The sequence below is a fragment of the Vicugna pacos genome, chromosome 4 (genome assembly GCF_048564905.1).
Source record: "Vicugna pacos chromosome 4, VicPac4, whole genome shotgun sequence".
Taxonomy (NCBI): domain Eukaryota; kingdom Metazoa; phylum Chordata; class Mammalia; order Artiodactyla; family Camelidae; genus Vicugna; species Vicugna pacos.
This window is the reverse complement of record NC_132990.1, coordinates 7908083-7932079: the sequence shown is the minus strand read 5'-3', so window position 1 is coordinate 7932079 and position 23997 is coordinate 7908083. Positions and strand designations below refer to the sequence as shown.

At 37.8% G+C, this 23997-nt stretch overlaps 2 protein-coding genes across 9 annotated transcripts in view; both read right to left on the bottom strand.

The window, feature by feature from the left end:
- GKAP1 (G kinase anchoring protein 1) overlaps window positions 1-7702 on the bottom strand; it is a 54488-nt gene extending 46786 nt beyond the window's left edge. The window contains exon 1 of the mRNA XM_072959210.1: window positions 7535-7702. The gene's annotated coding sequence lies outside the window, so the exon portion shown is untranslated. The remainder of the gene's footprint in view (window positions 1-7534) is intronic.
- KIF27 (kinesin family member 27) overlaps window positions 6990-23997 on the bottom strand; it is a 78203-nt gene continuing 61195 nt past the window's right edge. For 5 of the 8 annotated variants that reach the window (XM_072959209.1, XM_072959203.1, XM_072959204.1 and 2 more), the window contains one exon: window positions 21007-22795. In XM_072959209.1, the coding sequence (XP_072815310.1) occupies window positions 22317-22795 (479 nt within the window). In that variant the 3' untranslated portion in view covers window positions 21007-22316. Of the gene's footprint in view, window positions 7092-8178; window positions 8289-13390; window positions 13424-19550; window positions 19863-21006; window positions 22796-23997 lie in introns of those variants that run through there. The other 3 variants (XR_012071845.1, XR_012071846.1, XM_072959205.1) reach the window with 3 other exon arrangements.

Here is a 23997-nt window from a genome sequence, read left to right as displayed (position 1 = left end):
TACAACTGAATGAAATATTAATTCCACAGAAATAAATGAATACTTCAAGTACCCAGCATTAAGATGAACAGAATGTTAACCCATCCCATGCCTCTCCTCAACAGTATCCCCTCAATTTCTGCCCTGTCCAGAAATAATTATTATCCTGATTTTTGTGTTACTTATTCCTTTTTCTTTATAGTTTTATCATGTCTGTCTTGAGTCACAGTGCTCATATCTGAACTAGCTACTGTCATTTCCACAATATCCTACTGCTCACAGAAGTCCACTCTATTCAGTATGGGAGGTGACTATGCACACGTGTGAATACTAGGAGGTAAGGATCACTGAGGTCCATTTTGAAAGCTAACCACACACTATAGTTTTCATGTTTTCAGGAGGGAACAAAAATGAGAAGCATGTGTTCAGTCTTCCATCTTAACCTAAGAATCCAGGAAATTATCTGGAAATCTTTCATTTTTTTGGTAAAACAATGAAGAAAAATTAAAAGAACTGAAATTTGACAATGTCACCTGGTAGTTACTAATCAAAGTATTTATATTATAATGCCATGACAATACCTATTGCTTAGAAATATGTGCATCAAGAAAAAATACAACATGCAGAAATGACATTACAGCAATAAAATTATGTAAAATTATGACATATTTTTAGGCTTAAATCTTTCCCACAAGCATGAGAGTTAAGGCTTGGAAGTTATTACAAGAGAGAAAATATTACAAAATGAAAAAGAAATTCCAGACTCAAAAATATTATGGAAAATATTAATTCTGCTTCAACTTCAACATGGCATGTTAAAATCCTGTAAGTTTTGGTCACTTTGAGCACTTTAGGTAATTTATTAATCCTACACAGTTGTTCAACATCTACTGTATTTAATTTTAACTGTTGGTACTATAAATTGTATATGTTAGCTGTTCACAAATATTCACTGCCTCTCCCTGAAAGACAGTTATGTATCACTCTCATGTTGAACGCAGGCATGGCTATGTGACTCACCAGTGAAATATAAGCTTTAAAAGCCAGAACATGGTTCACCATGTTCTCTTTTATCTGCTTCTGTGATTGTGGAAGTAAGTGTATGTTGAGATGAAATCTCCATCAGTCAGGTCTGATGGAGTCTGAAACTACAATGAACAAAATCTCTTTACTAACCTGTAATGGATATGTAGCTTGACCAAAAAAGCAACTTTGCTGCTTTCAGCTGCTGAAATTTTCAGGTTGTTACTGCAATATAGTCTAACCTTATCATGACTAATAGCTTACACAAATACATCTCTTTTCCATTTTAGGACTGGTATCAATACCATGAATTTCATATTTGGATTGTTCTGCATGAGTGAAATGGTCACAAATGTTCTAAACACCTCTCCAAAGATCATAGAAAAATGTTTTTCTGTGGCATAGGGCAGAACTTCCTCACCAGTGTATCATCAGATAAAGCTCCCCTTAGTTCTTGGCACTGCCAAGACATCATGGAGAATTGAGAGACTCTGGGCCAGTCCCCATCAGATGCAAGCAGCCTTATCTGCTGTTCCCTGCACATGCTGCCTTGCAGTTCTGTCAGCTATGACCAGAGAAGTACTCAAGCCCCTGGAAATCTACTTCATCACACAGGTGCAGAATGCACTGCTGCTCATCATGGTAGATAGGGCCATGGAACTGCTGAAAGAATTCATGTTCTAGGTGCCCAAAATGCAAGGCATGCAGTACCGGGAGCAGCAGCTGCTGTTAGGAGTGAGGAACACAAAATCTCCTAGTGAGCAAGGTTCCAAGCAAAAACCTGAAAGCTCTATATTCACAAACAGCAGATACTTCTCCCCATTTGCTAGTGCCATGTCTTTTAAATGGCACAAAATCTAGCAGCAAGGTGACTGCTCAAATATGCATGTGCTTTCTGCAAATTAGAGCCTGTCATTATTTTAAATACTTGAAGTTACAAAGTTCAATTGAATTTGAACTCCTTTCTTTTTATCACAAGAAATTCTGTATTACATTTTTGATGAGAAAACTTTTTAAATTTTAAAAAAATATTTTCAACTGTTATAAATTATTGAATATAACAAAAGGTTTTGTTTTTACTCCCTGTAAAATTTCAATGGGGGTTCAATTTGAAGAAAGCACCATTAAAAAGTCTGGATCAGAAACCATATATTCTTATTTCATGGATAAACCTATTATTCAAAAATTTATATTTGCAGAAGCAAGTACAATTTCCTCATTAAAACCCTAAAAAGATTTTTGAAGTTTTATACAAATTCAATACTTACTATCTCTCCTAATACTTTATATTTTGTTTTACTTACCCTAGTCACACACTATGAAAAAAAACAACTTCACACATTTTCTTCCACTCAGCTCTACGTACACTGTAGATCTCCCCCTCAGTTGTGGGACAATGAGATGCCTCTGGTTCTTTGTGTCAGTAATGCAAAAGCCAAATGGCAGACAAGCACTGGCACAAGAACGCCGACCTGGAGCAAGAATGCCTGGTCAAGCCCAACCAGCTGCTAACTGTGAGCCCCTGAGCAATTTCCTTGAGCTCTCTGCTTCTTCACCTGTGGAATAGGGACGAGAATACCTAGCTCACTGAGTTGCTGTGAAGATTAAATAAGTTAGTATGTGTAAAATGCTTAGAACAGTAGCCAGAACAGCAGAAGCACTCAAATATAAACACTGACTAGTATTTTTACTATGATAATTAACTGAAGTATGTCTTGAGGGCCTACGAGGCATAAGAGAAGTGGCACAAGCTATTGAAAGATATGGCTGAGCATGTCTGATTCCATAGCAAAAAGTGCTCTGAAACTCAAGTGAACATCTGGCCCCTCTAAAAGCTAAGGTTTTAATCTTTGAAATGAAAAGTAAAGAAAGTTTTAAGCACTGAGAAGTTGTGGTTGAGCAACCAGCCACTGAAAAGAGCCAAAGACCTAAAGATCATACCTAACACACTACAGAAGAACACCAATCTAACTGAAACCCCAAATCACAGAAGTGACCATGCAGTGTACACACATGACAAACAATAAATGTTTCCTGAAGGAGTGAAAAGAAATAAAAGACAGAAAGACAAAGAAAGAAAAAAAGCATTAAAACAAATACTGTTGACTGAGAGAAGAATCAGTGATAAACACTCAAAAAACAAAATAATTATTTTTCTGAGGAGGCAGCTACCTACGCTTTACCTTAGCAACCTCTGTGTTAGAATAATAAAAGGGAGGATGAAAAAAAAAAAGGGTAGATTGAAAGGGGAAAATGCTCATGTCTAACGATCCTTTGGTCAGGAGTAGGGGTGGGAGAGTAGGAGAGTGGCAGTATTTGCACTATACTTTACATAACAGCAAATATTAAAGGCAAAAAGTGGCTCTACTTAGTCAGCAGTTGAGGGAGTAAAGAGATGGGACAAACAGAAGGGCTCGATCATCTACGCTATACATTGTATGTAAAAAAAAAAAAAAGTGACAGATAGCCAACATACCAACTATCTCAACAGCCATGAGAGAAATCTACATACCGTATCAAAAGATATACTAAGTAGAGGAAAAAAGGAGGGGGGGAAATATAAATTTTAAATGAAAGAAGGAAATAAAAACATAAAAATAATCCCCAGTTTATAAATATGTGCATTATTTATTTATATACCAAAAGAAGGAAATTCAGGGGTCTAATCATTATGCTTATTTTCCTTTCTATAGCTTTCACTAGTTCCCCAAATATTCTATAGTGACCGTATTTATCCCATAAGAAAAAAAAATCTCATTTTAAAAAGGGAAAATGGTCATCTGTACCCAAATTCAAAAAGGTAAGCATAATGCAATCAATGCAATATTGATTTTTCTGCCCTGTGTTGAAACTCAGGGCAACTACAGGTCAGAATTGACAATGAGATGCCTCTGGTCCCTTATGTGATTCAGAAGACAAATGACAGAAAGCAACTGTCAAAGGCTGATTTATGTCACGTTTTTAAGAGAACACTGCCTTCATTAATAAATTTTTCAGAATTTGCAAAAAGATAATCATGTTATATAATCCAGGAATTCATTTGAAACTGCTTTTTGTTTAAACCTTGAAGAGAGAAGGAGATAAATAAGTAGGCCATGAAAACATCAGACTTTTTAAAGATACTATTTCAGGGAAAGGCTAGGGTTAGTATTCCTTCAGTTTTGTGTCCTAAACTTCAGCATCTCCACCTACAGTCATATCTAAGAGATACTGGGTAAATAGAGTCAAACAGAGCTCTTCTCCCTCCTCCTACTAGTTTTTCTTTCTCTCTCTCACATGGTCAAATGCTCAGACATTTATATACATACACTTAAATAACACGGACATAAGGAAGGTACACAATGGAAAAATACAGTGGACATCCACTAAGCTACCTACATTGGCCAGCCTATGAACATAGTAGCCAGTCCTCTATATTAAACATTTACGTGTTACAAAAATACTACACAAATCAGGCTTTCTAGTCCAGAAATTTAACGATTATTTCCTGTGTTTCTGACTTTTCCCTTTGAGTCTCCTTTCAAAAATAATTTAAAGGCTAATTTAAGTAGTTGAAGGAAGACAAAATTCACAAGATAATTAAAAAACAAATGTTTCAGGTCAAATGCACAAGAAACAAGTTCACAAATCTAAATATGCAGGCAGCTCATCACGTAAGTAGAATATTTTATAATTCTTAATGATTATCATTAGTAAAAACTATTAATTCCTCTATACTTGAAATTGCAGCAATGGCAAATTACACTGAAGTCTTCACTTTATAAATACTCAGTACTCAAAAGTCAATTACCTGACTTATTAAATATTAGAGCTTATGTTGGATCTTTCTATAGCAACTATCCTTCCTCAGATTTTGTACTCCAACAAACAAACTACTTAAAATTTCTTGACCACACATTTAGTTTTACTTGTTCATATCTTTATGCTGTGCCTTTTGCCTAAAATGCCGCCTATCTCTTTCACTTATAACTTACACTCATCCCACAAAATCCTGCGCAGGTGCTAGCATCTCTATAAAGCTTTATCTCACCTGCCCATTGTGTTAACCATTCCCTCCTCTATAACATTTCTGTACTTCATATTTACCTTTATTATTGAATAGATTTTATTAAAATTATCTGTTTAGTGTTGTGCCTAGTCCCTCATAAGCCTGAGTTCAACATCCTGAAAGGCAAGGGCCTCTTCTTTCCATCCCTAACAAAACCACAGGATCTGGCACACAAAAGATAAATATACTGAATTTAGTTTTTTAAAAAAATACATTTCCCAAGTACATGTAGAGTACCTGGGAAGTACTATGCATTCCAAGTATCTATGCAAAGACATGGTCAAAGGTAGAATGCACTGCTAAAGGAAATGTAAAGTGCACTACAGATAATCCACAATTCCCATAATGCAAATATGAGTTAACAATAATTATTAGCAGTTCAGAGTTGCTTCACTGTAAATGCCACTCTATTAACTGATCATCACCACAACTAATTTTGTTTAAGAAACATATTTGTTAGGAAACATAACTGATTTTAAAGTATTGATTTAAAAGAATTAGGATACATCAGGAACTTCACTACTTTTAAAAATGAATAGTCTAAACTGCAAACAGCTGGATTTTCAAATGGCTGGTCCTCTACCAAGGTTCTGAGGACCACTGACTGCCACTATGATGTCATCCGTCTAGACTATGATCTCTCTAGGGGCAAGAAAGATGGTAGCAGTAGCCATACCTCAGTCCAGGAAACTACAATTACGGCATTTCAAAACTAATATATGTATACAATCCTCCATTGAGAACAACCAAATATATCCCATTTTATAAAACAACAGTCATCTTCCATTAACACTATCAGTCATCCTGATCAAAAAAGAAATTACTACAATGCAGATGCCAATCAGCACAGGTTCAATTAAAAAAAAACCCATAAAATGAAATGACTCCAAGTATGAGTGACTTAATATCTGGTGAATTTTTTTAAAGAATTCTATTTCTGTTCTTCAAATAACACAGCAAAATAGTATCTTTCACTTTGGCTTCTTATAAAGGTTCACAACCAGCAAGTGCCAAGTGCACACCAAAACTTTGCTCCCAACAGACTTACTGCAAACAAACCACATAAACTTAATGGGCATGTCCTATATTCCCTTTTTTCTTCATAGTTAAATACTGCTTCCTCTCTCCAACCTGCAGCGCCTAGTTTCTATGGACTGAAAAAGATAAGCAAAAAGTACAAGCAGGTACTGAGTGAGGACCTGAGGGATTCTCCCACAAATAAAGCACATGTATTTTCATTTGCCTCCTTGATCTCTTTTCAACTTCTGAGTTTTTTACCTTAATCTATAGAGTGAAGATACTTGATTGGTATCTTATAGATAAGTTTGTTGTAAACATTTGTATGAATATCCTTTATTACTTAGGAATCGACTAATGAACTAAAGCATTATAAACCTGTTAAGAAAAAAAATCTGTATTTCCATAGATTAAAATTTTTTAATATTTCAACTTGCCATAAAGTTTCTCTAATATTTTTATAGCTGCAAGTCAAATTTATTAAACTGATTCAGATTACAACCACAAACATGTTTACTACATAAAGAAATAGACGATACAGAACGGTGTAGAAAAACTTTCACTGGCTTTTTAGTAGAGAAAAGACGATCTTTTATTAGTGCTTCCAGTGAGAGTCGTAGCACCTATCCCACTGTAGAATCTAGCTAAGGTAAAAATGAAAACTCTAAAAGAAGGTGGAGAAAAAAGACAATTTAATGAGCCATTTTTTTTATCGTTACTGTTCAATATCTACAAAGCACCCTAAATGCTGGAGATGACAAAAATTCTGTAAGACTCCTTGTTCCAAACAATAACAGCAAAAAACAAAACTCAAAACCCTTCTCTTTTACTTTTCAACAGCTACCGGGGAGGAGTAGGAGCACTTTATTCAGAAAGTAATCCACTATACCTCATTCATGAACGAAAGCCAAATTTCACCCATAGGCTGTTAACCGATGCTCCAAAACTTACTCGCGCAAAGTACATACAGAAAGAAACAGGGCTGGGCGAGACCTAACTCGTGCAAGAGAAGCGGTTTCAAAACCTGAAAGGAGAAAATAGCGAGTCAGGTCGTCACTCCAGAAATTTCCGAGCGCCTGGCTCCCCGAGAGGAAGCGCGATGCCCGCGGCGGGGAGGGGACGGCGGCACCTGTCACTCGGCGGCCCCGCGACCACGGTCACCCCCGGCCCCGACCCCCGTGGGGTCTGGGGAGGCGCCGGCACGGCCCGGACGCAGGGGCCTGGGGTCGCGCGGGTCTCTCTCCGCCGCCCCGAGCCCGGCGCCGAGCGTCGGGGCTGCGGCCCTTCCCGAAGAGCGGCCCTCCCGCGCACTCTGCCCAGCGGCTCCGGCCAGTGGGCCCGTCGCCTCAGGCCGAGTCCCCAACCGCCGAGCCCGGGGCGCACGGAGCGGCGCGGCCAAGCCGCCACCACCGCCTCAGGGGCGCCGGAGAGGACCCTCGGGAGGCAGCTCGCCCTCCGCGTACTCACCGGGCCTCCCCGGCCGCCGGCTCGGCCCTCCTCACCCTCCTCCCCCCGTCGCCGCCGCCGCTCCGCGGCTCTCGGGGCGGCCGCACTGGGCGTTGGGACTGGGCTGGGTCAAGGGGCGGGTCGGACTCGCGCCGGGCGGGGGTCGCGCGGCGTCCTGTGAACGGGCGCCGGGCACTAACGGGCTCCGGAGCGCCGGGCCGGGCGGACCGCGGCGAGGAGCGCGGCTGCGGGCTGCGGTGAGGGGCGGGGAAAGCGCAGCTGCGAGCCGAGGGCGGGAGGGAAGTCCCGCCGGAGGGGGCGGTGTGAGAGCCGTGGGGCGGGGCGGGGCGGGGCGGGGCCTGGCGCGCCCGCCTCCGCGCGCGGGGATTTGTTTATTTTCTCGGTTGGTTGCGGCGCTGGCGCGTGGGTAGAGGTTCGCCCGTGACGTGAGCGCCCGGAGTTAGGGGAGAGGGCCAGAACCACCTGCTGGAGAAGGGGAGCTACGGGGGCCGGGCAGGGTCCAAACGTCTCACGTAGGCGGAGGCGCCGCGGTCTTTGGGGTTACCGGGAAGAGAAGGGCTTTCCCGGAGAGGGTGAAAAGAGCCAGGCCTCCCAAGAGAAGTGGAGTCCAGGCCATTCCCCCGCGGTTGGGCGGTTTCACCTACATCGCGGAGAGCAGTTAGAAGGCCCTGAACTGGATAAGGGCTGTGGAACCTGGGGGTCCGAATTCCCAGCCTTCGGAGCTCGATCTCCCGTTAGTGAAGTAGGGATGGTCCTGCAAATCAAGATTGGAATAGAAAGACTGCATCACATCTCTGTAAGGAAATAACATTGCCCAGTTCTCTGTAGTTACAGCACTTTGACATTATCTCCCTTGGTGCTCTATCAGGTAGTAGGAGTCTCATTTTACAAGCCAAGTTAAGTGACTTAAAGCCTCACAGCTAATAAATGCCAGAGCCGGAACCCTAACGTCCGGACTTCAAATTCTGTGCTGCTTACCGCTGCATCACATTATCTCCCTAAATCACTTTGATTCATCTAATAGTAGACGCCCCCTAGGTAAGGTGCTGCAGGGTTACAGAGGGGGAGTTGAAGATGTTATCCTCGTCTTCAGAGTAAGGAATAAAACAAGGATAAAGCAATTATAATAAAAAACAAACTATGATAGGTGCCATGTGGAAAATACAGAGTACAGCAGATCACGGAACTGCTCAGACCTGTCTGGAAGATCAGGAAAGAAAGGCAGTTGAGAAGGAGGAGGCATTAGGGATTGACCCTGAAGGAGATGGGATAGTTTTATAGCCAGAAGAGGTAGCATGAGAACATATATGAAGAATCAGTGAAAGTCGTGTTCAGGAAAAGCAAATGGTAAGACTCTAGAGCATGTTGAGAAGTGGAGACACAGAGGAGAATGGGGCCTGAAATGCCAGGTGGAAGAATTTGTATTTGTAACAAAAGTTTGGGGAAAGAAAAGCAAGGCTTTTCTTTGATCTCTCTGTGAGTGGACACAGAAATTAGAGGGAAAATGGTCAGACATCTGCAATAAGCCAGATGAAAGGTAATGGTGAGTCTCAGCTAAAGGTAAGGCAGAAGGAATTTAAAAGAACTTGACTGAAAGATGATATGGAAGCAGAATCTACAGAATTTGGCAATTAATTGGTTTTCCAGTAAGAGAGAATAGCCTGAGAACATATCTGAAGGTTAGTCGATGAAGGGGGAAGAGAAAAATCAAAGACAGTGAGAGTTTTGAGTTTGGAGATAACTGTAAAAGACAGAAAAAAAGACAGTTAGAGATAGGAACTGCTTTAGGAGAGATCAGTTTAGATTTGAACATTTTAAGGCTTTGAAAGATTTCCTAGACAGCCAGACAGAGGTGGACACTAAGAACTTAGATGTAAAGGCTTTGAATTATGGGAAAGAGGGTTGAACTAGAAAAGAGATCGGGAAGTTATCAGCCTAGCAGTGATATCACTGTGAGAGAAAAGAAGAAAACAGAGGGCAGAATCTTGAAGATATTCAGAACCTTGCTATGCAGAATGTGGTCAATGGCCCAGCAGCACTGGTGTCACCAGGGAGTTGGTTGGAAAGGTGGAATCTCAGCCCTCCCCACCCTAGACCTGCTGAATCAGCACCTTAAATTTAACAAGAACCCCAGATGATTTGTATCACATTAAAGTTCAAGAAACTCAGACCTGAATGAGAAAGAAGGGATCTAATCTAGATGGAGAAGTCAGCAAAGAAAGAGAGAAGGAAGTGGAAGAAGCAGGGCAATGCAGAATCGGCAAAGCAAGATAAATTGGGAGTTTCACAAAGACAGGAGCAGGATATCCAAAACCACAGAGGTCAAAAAGTGCAAGGAAAGAAGGTATGTTTGAATTTTGTGATTAGGTGGTGTGGTCATTGTGCCCACGTTGTTCTAACTGAAAGCTTGGAGATTGCCCCTTTGTGATTGGGGACAGCCTAGAAATATAATCCCTCCAGTCCCCACATACATGGGCCATATTGAAGTAGGTGTGTGGATTTGACAGCGGGACAAAGTAGAAGTTCTTTACTAGTTGCTTCTGTTTTCTCAGTGAAAGAAGATCATTTGGAGAAAATGCTAATTGTCCATCACAGTGTATTCTCCCCTTTCTGGGCACACAGACTATTTTTCTCAGCCTTTCTTTCAGTTAGCAATGGTCAAATGTGAAGTTACTGCTGGTGGAATGTGAGCAGAAATGATGTTCGTCACTGCCGGGCCAGCATGCCTCCTTCATGCATTTTTCCTTTCTGACAGCTGGATTATAGATGACTACAAGCCCCTGGGGTTGGCAGAACCACAAGAAAGAAGGTGCATGGATGCAGGAGAGCTGCCCACTGACCTGGTTCACCCATTCTGCATTATTATGTGAGCAAGATATAAATTTCTATTGAGCGAGAGCCATAACAGTTGTGTTTATTTGTTATAGCAGTTTAGTCTACTCTGGCTAATGTAGTTATTAACTGAAAGTAATGAGGGGGGGAGTTTGGAAGGGGGAGGGACGGAGGAAGAGAGGTGAAATAATAGTCTGTGAGTGCGGGAGAGGGAATTGACTAGGAAAACATGGAAAGGTTTGCAGACACTACTAAGGGCCCACCTGAGTGAGTGGTCATGAATTTACAGTGAAATCAGTCAATATGGTTGTGCATTTTTCTTCAGCTATATTTAGTTGCTTATGAGCAGGCACTGAGTAGGTAGTTTAGGATTACCCAGGACTGAGATTTGGCTGGGCGAGTATGATGGGGAGAGATGGGCAAAGTAGTTGAGGGTAGATGCAAAGGAGACATTATAATTTCAGATCTAGTAAAAAGGAAGGCTTTGAGAGGGGTAGGGAACTGTGAAAAGATGACAGGGTGAATAGAATGGTGTTTCTCATCAGGTTGAAGAATTGTTGGAGTTTAGGTACCATAGAGAATGACCTGAAAAGAGAGGAAATGGGTTGGAGAGTAGCAGGCTTGAAATTAAAATTGGAAGAAGGTCAGTAATGTCAAGGTGGAGGGAATGGACGTGACAGTGGGTACCTAAGATAGCACAGGCAAAGATCGTTCAAACAGAGGTGGTCCAGGAGTTGAGAGGCAGTAAGTGTTTGAAAGATATATCTATGTCTATATATTTACTTTGCAAAGAATTATCCACCAAAGTGACACTAGAGTTGGTGCAGTGAGTAGCTGTGGTGAGAGTGATAATGAGCCTGGTGCTAAAATCTTCAAAGAATGAGGAGCTGAATTCTCTGAATTAAGGTGTTCAAAGTCATCGGTGATTTAAGATGTTAAAGTCTTGCAGTTATCATGTTTCATTTAAACAGACGTTCTAAAGTTTTGTGTTACTAATGTGGGATTCTAATTGCTTCTCTTTGACCTCTCAGATTACAGATGGTTACTGCTTCTTTAAGAGGAAATGCCCATCTGTCCGTATTATAAAACACACACATGCCAGGATTCCCAGTTTAAATGTCTGTGCTTTAAAATTTGTCATTAAAGAGTCTCTTCTACCTCCAACGTGTATCCTCAAATAGGTATATTAACAGTGATACTAGCCTTGCCACATCAAATAATGTGCTGTACATGTTCAAAATCTACATGGAGAACCACAGGTATTGCTTAAGTTAACAGAAAATAGGGATTGACTAGAGACCTGACAAATTAAAAATAACAAGAGAACCTGTAGTTTAGGAGATGATGCACCACGGTATTATATAGCATAGGGGCTCTGGAGTCAGACTGCTGGGAGGTAAGCACATCACCCATCTCATGGGGTTATTGAGGATAAAATACGTAATACATATAATAAATGTAAAGCATTTACAAGACTGTTTAGCACATATTAGCACTCACTAAAAGGTGTATTATTGTACTTCTATCTAATTCTTATGGAACTGCCTATAGCTAGGACTTCTCCTACTTAGAAAATATGTTCATTACATCTATATAGATGGTACGGAGACTTCTGGTTAAACGTGGTGCATTGACCACATGTTTTTCTCCACTCACTCCAGATACCTCATTAAAATGACAGGGAAGGGATAAAAATATAAACCCATAAAGGCAAAGCGAACAGGAAAAGAGATCTTCTGCTGAGAAAGATGTCAGCAAACCTGGGAACATGGAAAGCAGATGCATGAGTGATAACTAATGTACCCAAACTGAGAAATTTAATACATAAGCTTTTGGGAGGAGGTAGAGCCAACCAGAGTGAACCTTTTCAAGTCCCAGGCCCTGGAAAGGCTCTGAAACTACAGCTGCCACACCTTAAATGAGAATGTATTATGAAAGTTTTATGAAGAACAGTGGGATCCTACCTTCCCCCAATCCCTACCCCATTCCCTCCTGCCTTAATTCAGCAGATAGGAAGTTTACTTTCTGAAGAATCTGACTCAGAGCTCCTCTGGACACCAGGCAGAGCTGAGGACAGGGATGACTCACTCCACAGAAAAACAGAATTAAATGAAGTTGTGCATATTGAATTATGAGACATCCCCACCAGCTTCGTTCCCAAATTCGGATTCTAGAATGCTGGGATCCCATCAGGAAATTGGCAGCTTCCTCTGGGGGGAAAAATTGGCTGGTCCAAGAGAAAAAACATTGACAGTTGGAGGGTTCTATAATGGAGAATGTGGCTTGTAACCTATCTTTTTACAGTGAAGCCCAACAATGGACAAGCCCTGCTCTTGCCAACAGAGGATCCCATCAACTTTTAATCATTTCATTCTTAAATGTGGGTGAATAGTTAGAGGATCTCCAGATATTTGAAGAAACCCCCTTACATGAAAGAGCCTGAAATGAACAAACAGAAAAAAGGAAAAAAGAAAAGAAAAAGGCAGAGAGAGTGGAAGGGAAGGAAGGAAAGGAGGGACAGAGAGAGGAAGGAAGGAATAAAGGAAAAAAAGAAGAAAAAACAAAAGAAACAGAGGAAATAGAGCCAATGCTGGGAGCAAGAAAAAGATGTCAAAATGAAAAAAATTTTAACTTGCATATGCTCAGGAACCTTCTGGAGGGAGGTACCTCATCAAAATAAGGGTGTAAAACAAGAAACAGAAACACATGGAGCCTAGTAAATGGTCAAAGTTACCATCAGTCTTTCCTCAACAGATTATATGCTCCTTAATGCATGGGTCTGTGATTTATTAAACTATGTTTCCTTTGGCATTCGGCACTTAGCATAAGACCCAGTACATAAAAATTTATTGAATAAATTAGCTTTCTCTGCATTTCCATTAATCTTTAAAATACATAGCATTGAGAAATATACAGAGAGTACTCTCACGATACAGAGAGACAGGGTGCTCCTTTTGTGTTTTACTTAAGTAGGAAAAATACCTGTGAAAGACCTGAGAGTATAGACTACAGAAGCCAAATTACCTGGCTGTGCTCTGTGCTCTTACCACTCTTCACCTGGCAACAAAACAGAAATAATTCTTGAAGGAATAATCTTAAAATAATAAGCTAAAATTTATCATTGCCACTAACAACAACAAGAAGTTGCACTTCTGCTTATTAAGTCAGTTTGTATGGGTAAACATTACCTATTCCTCGATTTATGGTATGGTGTGTTTCTAACCTAAAATTACTGTCCACCAAAACCAAATTGTGATCAATAAACAAAAATTAGTTTTATTTCTCTACACTAGCAGTGAACAATCTGAAAATGAAATTAAGAAAACAAGTCCACTTGCAATAGCATCAAAAGAAAAAATATTTAGGAATAAATTTCAAAGAAGCATAAGACTTGTACACTGAAAACTACAAAACAGGGTTAAAAGAAATTAAGATCTAAATTAATGAAAGATTGTCCATGTTTATGGACTGGAAAGCTTAATATTGTTAAGATGGCAATAGTCTCCAAATATAGCTATAGAGCCAATATAATTCCTATCAAAATTTCAGCCGGAGTTTTTGCATGGATGGATAAGCTGTTCCTGAAATTCATATTCAAGCTAAAGGGAACTCAAATAGCCAAATCAATATTGAAAAAGAACAAAGCTGGTATACTGACACTCCACAACTTCAAAATTTACTACAGAGCTACAGTAATCAAGTGTGGTACTGGCATAAGGACAGACATAAATCAATGGAATAGAATCAAGAGTCCATAAACAAACCCAAACATCTGTGGTCAATTAGTTTCCAACGTAGGTGCCAAGACAACTCAATAAGGAAAAGACAGTTGTTTTTTCAATAGGTGGTGCTGAGACAACTTGATTTCCACACACAAAAGAATAACGTTGGACCCCTACCTCACATTATATACAAAACTTAATTCAAAATGGACTCAAGACATAAACGTTAAGAGCTAAACCAATGAAACTCTTAACACGTAAGATAGATATAAATCTGTATGATATTGGATTAGGCAATGGTTTCTAAGATATGAGAACTAAAGCAAACAACCAAAAGAAAATATTTATACTGGACTTCATCAAAAGTAAAACTTCTGCAATGCAAAGGACACCATCACAAAAGTGAAAAGACAACACAGAATGGGAGAAAATATCTGCAAATCATATATCTGATAAGGGATTTGTATCTAGAATATATAAAGAACTCTTACAATTCAACATTGAAAAGACAAATACCTCAATTTTAAACTGGCAAAAGATTTGAATAGCCATTAATCCAGTGAAGATAAACAAATGGCCAATAACACATGAAATTAGTAATTGAGAAAATATAACTCAAAACCACAATGAGATACCACTTTACATATCCTAGGATGAGCATAATCAAAAAGACAGACAATAACAAGTGTTGACAAGGATGTAGAGTAACTGGAACCCCCATACACTACTGATGAGAATGTAAAATGGTGCAGCTGCTGTGGAAAACAGTTTGAGAGTTTCTCCAAAAGTTAAACGTTGACTTATCATATGACTCAGAAATTCCACTCTTAGGCAGAATTGAAACATGTTCACACAAAAACTTGTACACAGATATTTATAGCATTCCATAGCATGGTTATTCATCATAGCCCCAAAGTAGAAATAATCCAAATGTCCATCAACTCATGAATGGATAAACAATGGATTATTATTCAGCCATAAAAAAGAATGAAATACTGTTACATGCTATATGAATGAATCTTGAAAACATTATTGTAAGGAAAAGAAGCCATATAGTATAAGATATATGCTGTATGATACCCATCTATATGAAGTGTCAAAAGTAGGCAATTCCATAGAGACAGAGAGTAGATTAGTGGTTGCCAGGGGATGGGGGAAAGCTGAAATTGAGACTGATTGCTAATAGAGACAGAGTTTCTTTTTGGTGTGATGAAAATGTTCTGGAATTAGTGATCGCACAACACAGTGAATATACTAAAAACTACTGAATTGTGCACTTTAAGATGGTAAATTTTATGTTATGTGAATTATATCTCAATTTAAAAAAATTTAAGTGAAATGTGATCCTAAATCTGAAATAAATCCTAAGCAATTCTATAGATCAAAGCAGTAGATCTAGAGCAGTTTCCTGTTTATGGAAGGACAAAATGGCTCGGCAAAATCAGTCAGTGCTCTTCCCCTCCCATAAAAACTAGCTGGATGTGATTTCTGTGTTCAGATGCAATTTATGATAAGTTGCCCCCTTTGCGAATACATGCATTGAGTTCATTGAAAAGCAATTTTTGTCAGTGAGTTTACATCTAGTTTTTCCAGTTTTGTGCATGTTTGCCTAGCTCAGAAACATATTTCCATCTAAAAAGAGCATCCTTGATATTCTATCCCCTTACCCTGCTGTATTTTCTCCATAGTACCTATCACTGAAATAGTAAGTTCCTTGAGTGACAGGGCTTTTAGTTCTCAGCTCAATCCTCAATAATAAAAGGTTAATAGAAAACGTAAAGCAGGAAAAATGCCTATAAATTATCTACAGAAAATTTCTATCTGTTGTCTATAGATGCCATCTTTGTGATGTCTTCAGAATACGAGTAACTTTAGTTACCATCTCACCCTTTGAAAGAGGCACAGATTCTTCCCTCTCTAAGAACTAAACCCCAGGGCACTGGCCTGGTTCTGAAGGGTACTTTGGTTTGTGGTAGCCTGGCCAACTAAACTCACATAATCAGGTCCTTACATCTAGTTTCCCTCCTCAGAGAATAGTGAAATAGTGAACTCTGTAATAAACCTCACTAAGAGGCCCTCAGTACCACTGAAGGTGACTCTTCCAGGAAGAGTGTATATGTTAGTATTCTTCTCTGATTTATTTGTTCACAATCCGCTAGAATACTTCTGATTGTAGGTTCCATCACTCTTAAAGTCTTGGCTTTCTCTTTGATTACTTGGCTGCACAGGTCATGGGTGCTTTGATCTAAACAGAGGTAATATATTCCTTAACATTGGCAGACACTTGCAAACTAAGGGGAATGATCTTCCCTCAAGAGTACTTATAAAGGAGACCATCATGGTAATGTTGGATTTAATTCTAATATTCTTCTTGTATACAGTACCTAAGAGTACTCAATGCCAAACAAAGCCTGACTTTGCTGTTAATTTGATCACACACCTATACATGTACCAAAAAAATAACTGTTACAGTTTCCTTGAATGAAAAACTGAGTTTAAAATATCTTTGTGATTACCAAATGGAGGAAACCAGACGTCTCAGTTATAAGAAAAGTTATTTTCTAGCCAGAGTTCATCAATAATTCAAAATTGCAACTATTACTAAAGAAATAAGTAACAAAGACCCAAAAACTGGTGGTTAAAAACCCAGTAAAAATATATTTTTTGTTCATAAATCAAAGAAATGAAGTACTTCTTATGCCTATAAAAAGACTCGCCACATCTTTAAAATATTTTCTTGTGAGAATAGAATTCATATGAAACTTTCCAAAGAATAGTTATTTCTACTGTTGCTAACATATATAACTAAAACTCTGAGAATTTGTTTAAAAATGTGTTATGATATATATAAAGTAAGCAACCACATTTGTGCTAAAAAGTTATCCCAATTTTGACAGCCAACTCTATAGAAAAACCTACATATAGTAAAAATAGCAGTTTCACTTCCAATTAATTTCTTAAATAATTACTTTGAATTGCATTTGAAAAACAAGATTTTGACTTTAAATGCTTTTTATTTTAAAAGAAAAGGCTGTTTGGTGTTTAAGAAAGTATTATTTAATGTATTCCATCAGTAAGATTATAACCTGGGTCACTTAGATCATGTTCTGGTCATGTCTTATAGCCAGTGACACCTGGTCCTGGCTGGGGAAATGTCTAGTGAAACAGATCGGCTTAGTTCCAGGCTTTGAATGGAACAATTCAAATTCTGCCCAACCTCCAGCTGATGGGAATTTCAAAAGAAGACTGGCACCTCAGTAAAAAAAAGTACCTTGCCCTGTTCCCTACCTAGAAAAAAAATCATGCTAGAATGTAACAGCAAAAACCTTCGACAATTTTAATATTTATATATTATCAAAATTATAAAATCAGTTGAATTAAGATTAAGTCCTCACTCCTTTTCATGGTGGATAGTGAAATACCACTGCAGGCCACAAACAAAAATGAATAACATCAATTCAGCCTCTCAAGGCAGGCCAGTAGCTGCTGGTTTGTAATTATGAATGCAAGTCTTTTATCCAGAGATGTTTTCAGTAGAAAAATTCAGGGATATTTTAGCAGAGAGAAAAACTAAGCAAAATGGTTAAGTATTGTTTTATAAAGATAAATCCTGTCAATTCTGTCTACAGTGTTTGTTTTGGCACATATTCATGGCTCTTCACTAGTAAAAATCACTAAAGTCCTATTCTTCAGTTGATGTTATAGCTGTTGGAATTTATCCAAAACTACTGTTTCTTGTAATTCCCTATTGAATGGCTCCACAATTTCCATTTAAATTCTGTTTAGGGTGGCTTCTTTTCATATAGTCCTCAATAGTCATCATAGGAAGAGAAATCAGTATAAAAACTGGGTTGTATATTTTCAAATGGCAAATTCAGTACTAACTAGGAGTATTCTTTAGGGTTTAGAGAAAGCCAAAGATTTAAGTTAAGTTGCAGTGTTGTTGCAAGAGAAATAGAATTATATTCTCTCAAAATATTTTTGAAAATCCCTTGCTGGTCTATGGAACGCTTTAAAATAAACCTCTTTTTCTCCTGTTTTTATCAGAGCTATTTGAATCTTGGAACACTGTGGGGAGTGAGAGGTAAGCAAGCTATAATTTGCCTATAATTTGATTTTGTTACTTGGGGCAGGGTCCAAGAAGTGGTTCTTTTAAGAGACCCCGTAGATCAAATAAATTCTACTAATATTTACTATTTTGGACTTGAAAAATTGTACCTTGCTTTGTATATACTGTAATAAGCTTAAAACCACAATACAGTATGCAAATACTATTTCAAGATACATTTCTTTTATTTTACTTTAATTACACAAGCATTAACTAATAAGTGGAGTTTTAAATTTTCAACAGTCATACATATAAAATTTTTTAAATATTTAGTTTTCTCCTCTTCTGTTGTGAATGGTTTTGCTCCTTGGGCATATTAAAGATCTTGCTCATTGTAACAAAGCCTGTGAGACTTGTATTTTTCCCTTAAAGTACCATAGAGATTAACTCAGTAGAACTTTGTGTCATAATTTACCAGTAGAACCTAATACATAAATCTAAGTCAATATATTTGGGTTCAATTAAATTACACTGCTAGCATTTCAAATAGTGGCAAATTCTGTTGCTTCACTGAGGAAATTCCTACAAAAAAAGATATAAAAATGGACAACTAAGACCGATTCAAACTATCAAAAGCCAGTATTATAATATCAAGCTTTTCTCAGCTTCCTTTTTATAATTTCTCTTATTCTAATTATCACCATACTGGGGTATTGTCAGGGTCAACATGAAGGCCATTATAAAACTCAAATACCACTCCAGTATTTGGTGCCACATATGCACTGCATTCCAAAAGCAAGAAGTGGAAACAGTCTCTTCTTATGCACGCATTAAGGGGAGCACTGTTTATAGAAAATTTAAAAACAATAAAACTTATGAAAAGTCAGTCTGCTTTTTATCCTCAGCCTCCAGGTAAACACTGACATTGATAAAATATTCCTATTAGACAGATGCTCCCACACCCACCCTTTAAACACTACTGCCCAAATGAGTTCAAAAATACTACATACTCAGTGCATTTATGAAACTTACTATGATATCTCACTCTCACCTTTATTTTCAATTTTTGAAAAATATAAATGTAGAAGAATGTGTTAACAGTACTAAACAAGGTAGCCTGCAGCCTGTTATATCTTTAACAGTAATATTTTAAAAAGTTCCAGTGAAGTTGAGAGAGGCATTATAGGCATGAATGAACATTGAGCTTTCATTATTCATACCCCAGTGTTTTAAAAAGTCACAAGTATGTTTCTCAGGAAATAAATGAAAGAGTAAAACATGTCATACCTGCATTTAATGCATGAGAATTTGTGTTGACTATAAAAACAAACGCCCACTAAGGACCTGACTCCTTAGCAAATCATTCTGAGACATACTATGAGACTCCTTTTTTAAAAAATATGACACCCATTCTTCAATAAGCACTTATCACTTTATTGACCTGGACTAATACAAACAAGTCAGTGGCAATAAAGTCCACATTACTGAAGATCATATGTATATTTTTGCTGACTTCTTGGACCCTGAATTCATGAAGATATGAAGAACTGAGGGGAAAAAAATAAACCATTAGCAAAAGAAAACAAACATTAAAGCACAAAAGTACCTTCACTTGACACCTAGAGTTTCCATTTTCATAGAATTCTCCAACTCTTATCTATGACACTCTGGAGTCAGGGAAGGAATTAGTACTTCATGGAGGCAAATATATTTCCTTTCAAATGCTCTGTATAAGTGGAAAAACATAATAAACAAAAAAAAACTATAAGCATATTTCATATACATGCAAAAAGGTAAACACAATGACAAAATATTTAAGGAGAGCATGTGAAACAAATAGTAAAATTTATTATTAGTGTATATATTTAAAGTTGCACTTGCCTTGGGGGAGATGCCTTAATTTTCCTTTCCTTTGTGAATGCACCGACTAAACTAGAAAGACAAGAGGTTCACTCCCAGAATGTATTATTCAGGACATTCTGTATATGTGTGTTTGAGTATGTATATGAAATCTATCATATATGAAGGATGTATGTTTAACCAAAAGGGAGAAAAAAAAACTGTACCTTTGTTATTTAGAAGTCAGTTCACATTTGCATTATCAAATCTATTCATTGTTGGTTTAGCATAAATTTTCTTGTTTTGTTAGTGAGCTTGCTTTTAGAAAATGTGTTTATGTTTCCACAGGTAAAACAAATATGTGTCAATTTCTTGGGCAGGCAGAATACCAGTGTCAAAATAAATTCTTTTATGAGTTGTTTCTAAATTATTGCTTAATTTTATAAGGAATTTAAAATTAGGAGCTTCATTAATAAATATGTTTATTAATAAGTATATGATTGCTGTGCTTTGTTAAGGCACTGGCCTTTTGTCATTATTTATGTATGATGTATATTAAATATATAACCTACAAACCAAAGGCAAAAAGAGAAAACTAGCTTAAAACCAGAATCTGACTTCAAATAGTCGCTGTTAAAAATAAAATTTCTAAGTTGGTTTGTAAATTTGTTGTTTGAAGTAGTTTCTCATTGGGCGGATGTTATAAAAACTATGGTTCCATTTCCAGGTAAGACCACAGAAGTCTGTTCAACCCATAATTTAAGTGAGTTTTAGTAACATACTTAAGAGATATAGAAACTATTCACCAATTTAGAAGTTTGTTTTGGTTTGGTTTTCCTCTATAGGAACTGGTTTTTACCAGTGAGACCAAGAAACCCTACTCCCTAGGAGCTAAAAACTAGAAAAAACTAGAAAACTCTTTGAGCATAGGGCAACAGTTGGGTCTCAGGTGAGATGGTCAGGGTCAACAGCAACAGAGGAAAGAATAAAAGAAAAAATTAGCAAGCAGCATCAGATAAGAAAAACTAGAGTCAGTAAGAAAGAGTTTATTCTAATTGAGTAGGCACCCATAAATCAGGGTGACTTTGCTACTGCCCTACCCAAATATTAATCAGTTTAAGAAAAACTTTATTTTACAAGTGAAAGTTTGGAAAAGTAACAAAAATAACAATATAAGTAACAAAAAAAAGCAAAATAATACCTCTGGTCATTATAATGGGATGAAAAATATGAAAATTTTAAAAAGTACAAATTGTATTTGGGCAAATCAACATTTAGCTCTTAATTCCAAACTGAAGTTTATGTTATATCATAAGATTTAGAGCAAAAAACTTGAAGAAAAAATTTCATTTATATATTCACAGCCCCAGGGCTATCTGGCCAGCCTGTGTACAAGGCCTGACTAAGCAGGCTGTAGAGAAGAATCTCAGATTAAGTCCATCAGATTATTAGCTAAAGATCCTCTGTTTGGACTTCAAGCTTTACAAGTGTGCTCCATGTGACCAGATTTCTTTTCCTTGAAATGTCAGAATGCTTTCATGTTATTCTATCCTTGTTTCCCCCTATTCCATGGAGCTGTATCCACTTCTCCCAAAGAGGTACGCTGAATAGACAGGCAGAGGACAGATGAAAACTTACATTCCATAGTATCAGCAAACCAATAATATAACACTCTAAGAACAATTTCAGAAGAAGAGTAGAGCCCATGTTTAAGACTGATCTTAAACACCCTGTATGGGCTCTGAGGACCATAAATTAACCTTAATCTATAAACCCAGGCAGTTGCCTTAGCCCGCAGGCTGCATTTTGGCACAAATTTTCAGCTGTGCCAAAACATACGCAGCAGGTGACTCTCTGACATAAGCAATATTTAATTGTGTTTTTTTAAATAATAAGATATCCTTGTATTTATAGAACAACAATCTGAATTTATAAGGTATTATAACATACTTATAATAATGTACTTCATAATATACTTTAATATAATAATATACATTTGAGGAATATTTTAGTTTATTATTCTACTCTTAGTTTTGCTCTTCAAATATGACTGGAAAAAATTTTAAGCAAGTTTATAAGTGGAAATATTTAAAAGTCCCATTACTTGACAGTATTGTAAAGCATGTGTTTGTTTGGTTTATTATGGAAATACAAATTAAAACTCCTCAAATATACTACAGAAGAAATACACATCTATAGTATACAAAAGGATTAGGGATTCCTTTCTCCCCTTCTTCTTTTATCCTGAGGAAAGAGCTAGTGAGCTTAAGCTTTAATTTTTAACAGGTTAGAAAAAGGAATCTTACACACCTACTAAACTAAAAGTTCTATTATTAAATGTCTAAGTTTTTAAGTCACTCGGTTTCCTAGCTACTTCAATGGAATCAGCAGTCATAGATCCAACCCCAAGACTGGAACGTCGTAATGATAGTTCGAAGGTAGAAATCTGACGTAACTCTTTGCGACACAGCTTTACAGGTGTGACACCATGCAGCTGTCCCACATTTCCTACTGGCTGAATGTGGGGTGATGATCGACTGTGAGATTTTGTAAACTGATTTTCATCTGTTTCTGTTTTGTCCTCATTGCGTAACAAATGCCCACTAGTAGGTGCTAAAGAGCTATAAATTGGAGGTAATTCTGGGCCATCTTCCCAGAGCTTCTGCAGATTTGGTTGCGTTCGTAAGATGCTCGTGGAACTGTCTATTTCTCTCTCCCTTCCATTTAATTTCATACTTTCAGTTCTGGACGCCCATTTTGATTCTTCTGAAACCACGCCTGCTTCGTCTGGGTTCTGGACTCTATCTCCAGCATCATGATCTAAAAATAATCCAAAGAGCAGGGAAAAAATTAGAGGTTTCCTCAAAAACAGGTATCTTAATCATGAAATCCTAACATAACTACGTTATTATCACTCAATATAAATTATAATCTTTCAAGTCTATTTGTTAAATGACTTCTTTGAGACAAATAGAAGTGTAAATATGAATTATTCTTATTTCATGTAGAGGCATCTTGCATGCGAAGGACTGAGAGCTAATAATTAATGGGAAAAAGTTGAGAAATAGTCTTCAGGAGATTTTGGTACTCCCTGGAAACACAGGAGTGCTTTAGGCCTCTCTGGTGCCCTTCCACACTTGCCCTCTTCTGGGTTTGCCACTGGTGAATCACATTCCAAAACCTGGTCATATTTCCAGGGAATCTTCTGAGACTTGGCATTCTGTGTGTGAAAATCTACTCCTGGCTGGCACTCCCAGCATGAGAGCAGGGTTCTACTGTCTGAATGTATTCTGGGGTACATGCCACAGCTTCCACCATCAAAATGGAATAGACAGCACACCCCGCTGGAATGAGTGACAGGAGTGAAGAGATCGAAGCCTGAGGCCCTCAAATCAGAGAATCATATAATATCAAAGACAAAAACTTACTTAGAGGAAGTCCATATAGATACCAGACCTAATGCAGAGAAAAATGCTAACTTTAACATATGTTGATGATGCAATTAATACACTTCTGGTCCTGTGAATACCAAATTTAAAAACAGGAGTTGTACATTGGTAGCTCCCAAGCCAAATCTGGCCCACAGACATGTTTTACTTAGCCTATAAAATAACATGTGATGCAAAATTTAAAAAGTGGAAAGTCTCATATAAAAATACAATTTTCCAGCTTTTATAGAAAAATGAGAAGAACTGATCATTTTTCCCGGGCAACAGCAGCTGGGCAGAGCTGCCCCTGCCAATTTAGACAACTGCTACAGTCCCACTGCTCACTGTGGCTTCCCGATTCCCACAGGCATTCTAGTTTGTGACCCCTGGTTTAAAACATATTTGATGTTATATATAACCTTTAAAAATTGTGAACAACTTTGTTGTACACTTGAAACTTATATAATATTGGACATCAACTATACCTCAATTAAAAAAAAGAAAGAAAAAGGGAAAACATTTTCTAGTTTTTAAAATTCTTCTAACAAACAAAAAACCTAAACTAGCAAATGACATAGATCTTCATGTGGAATT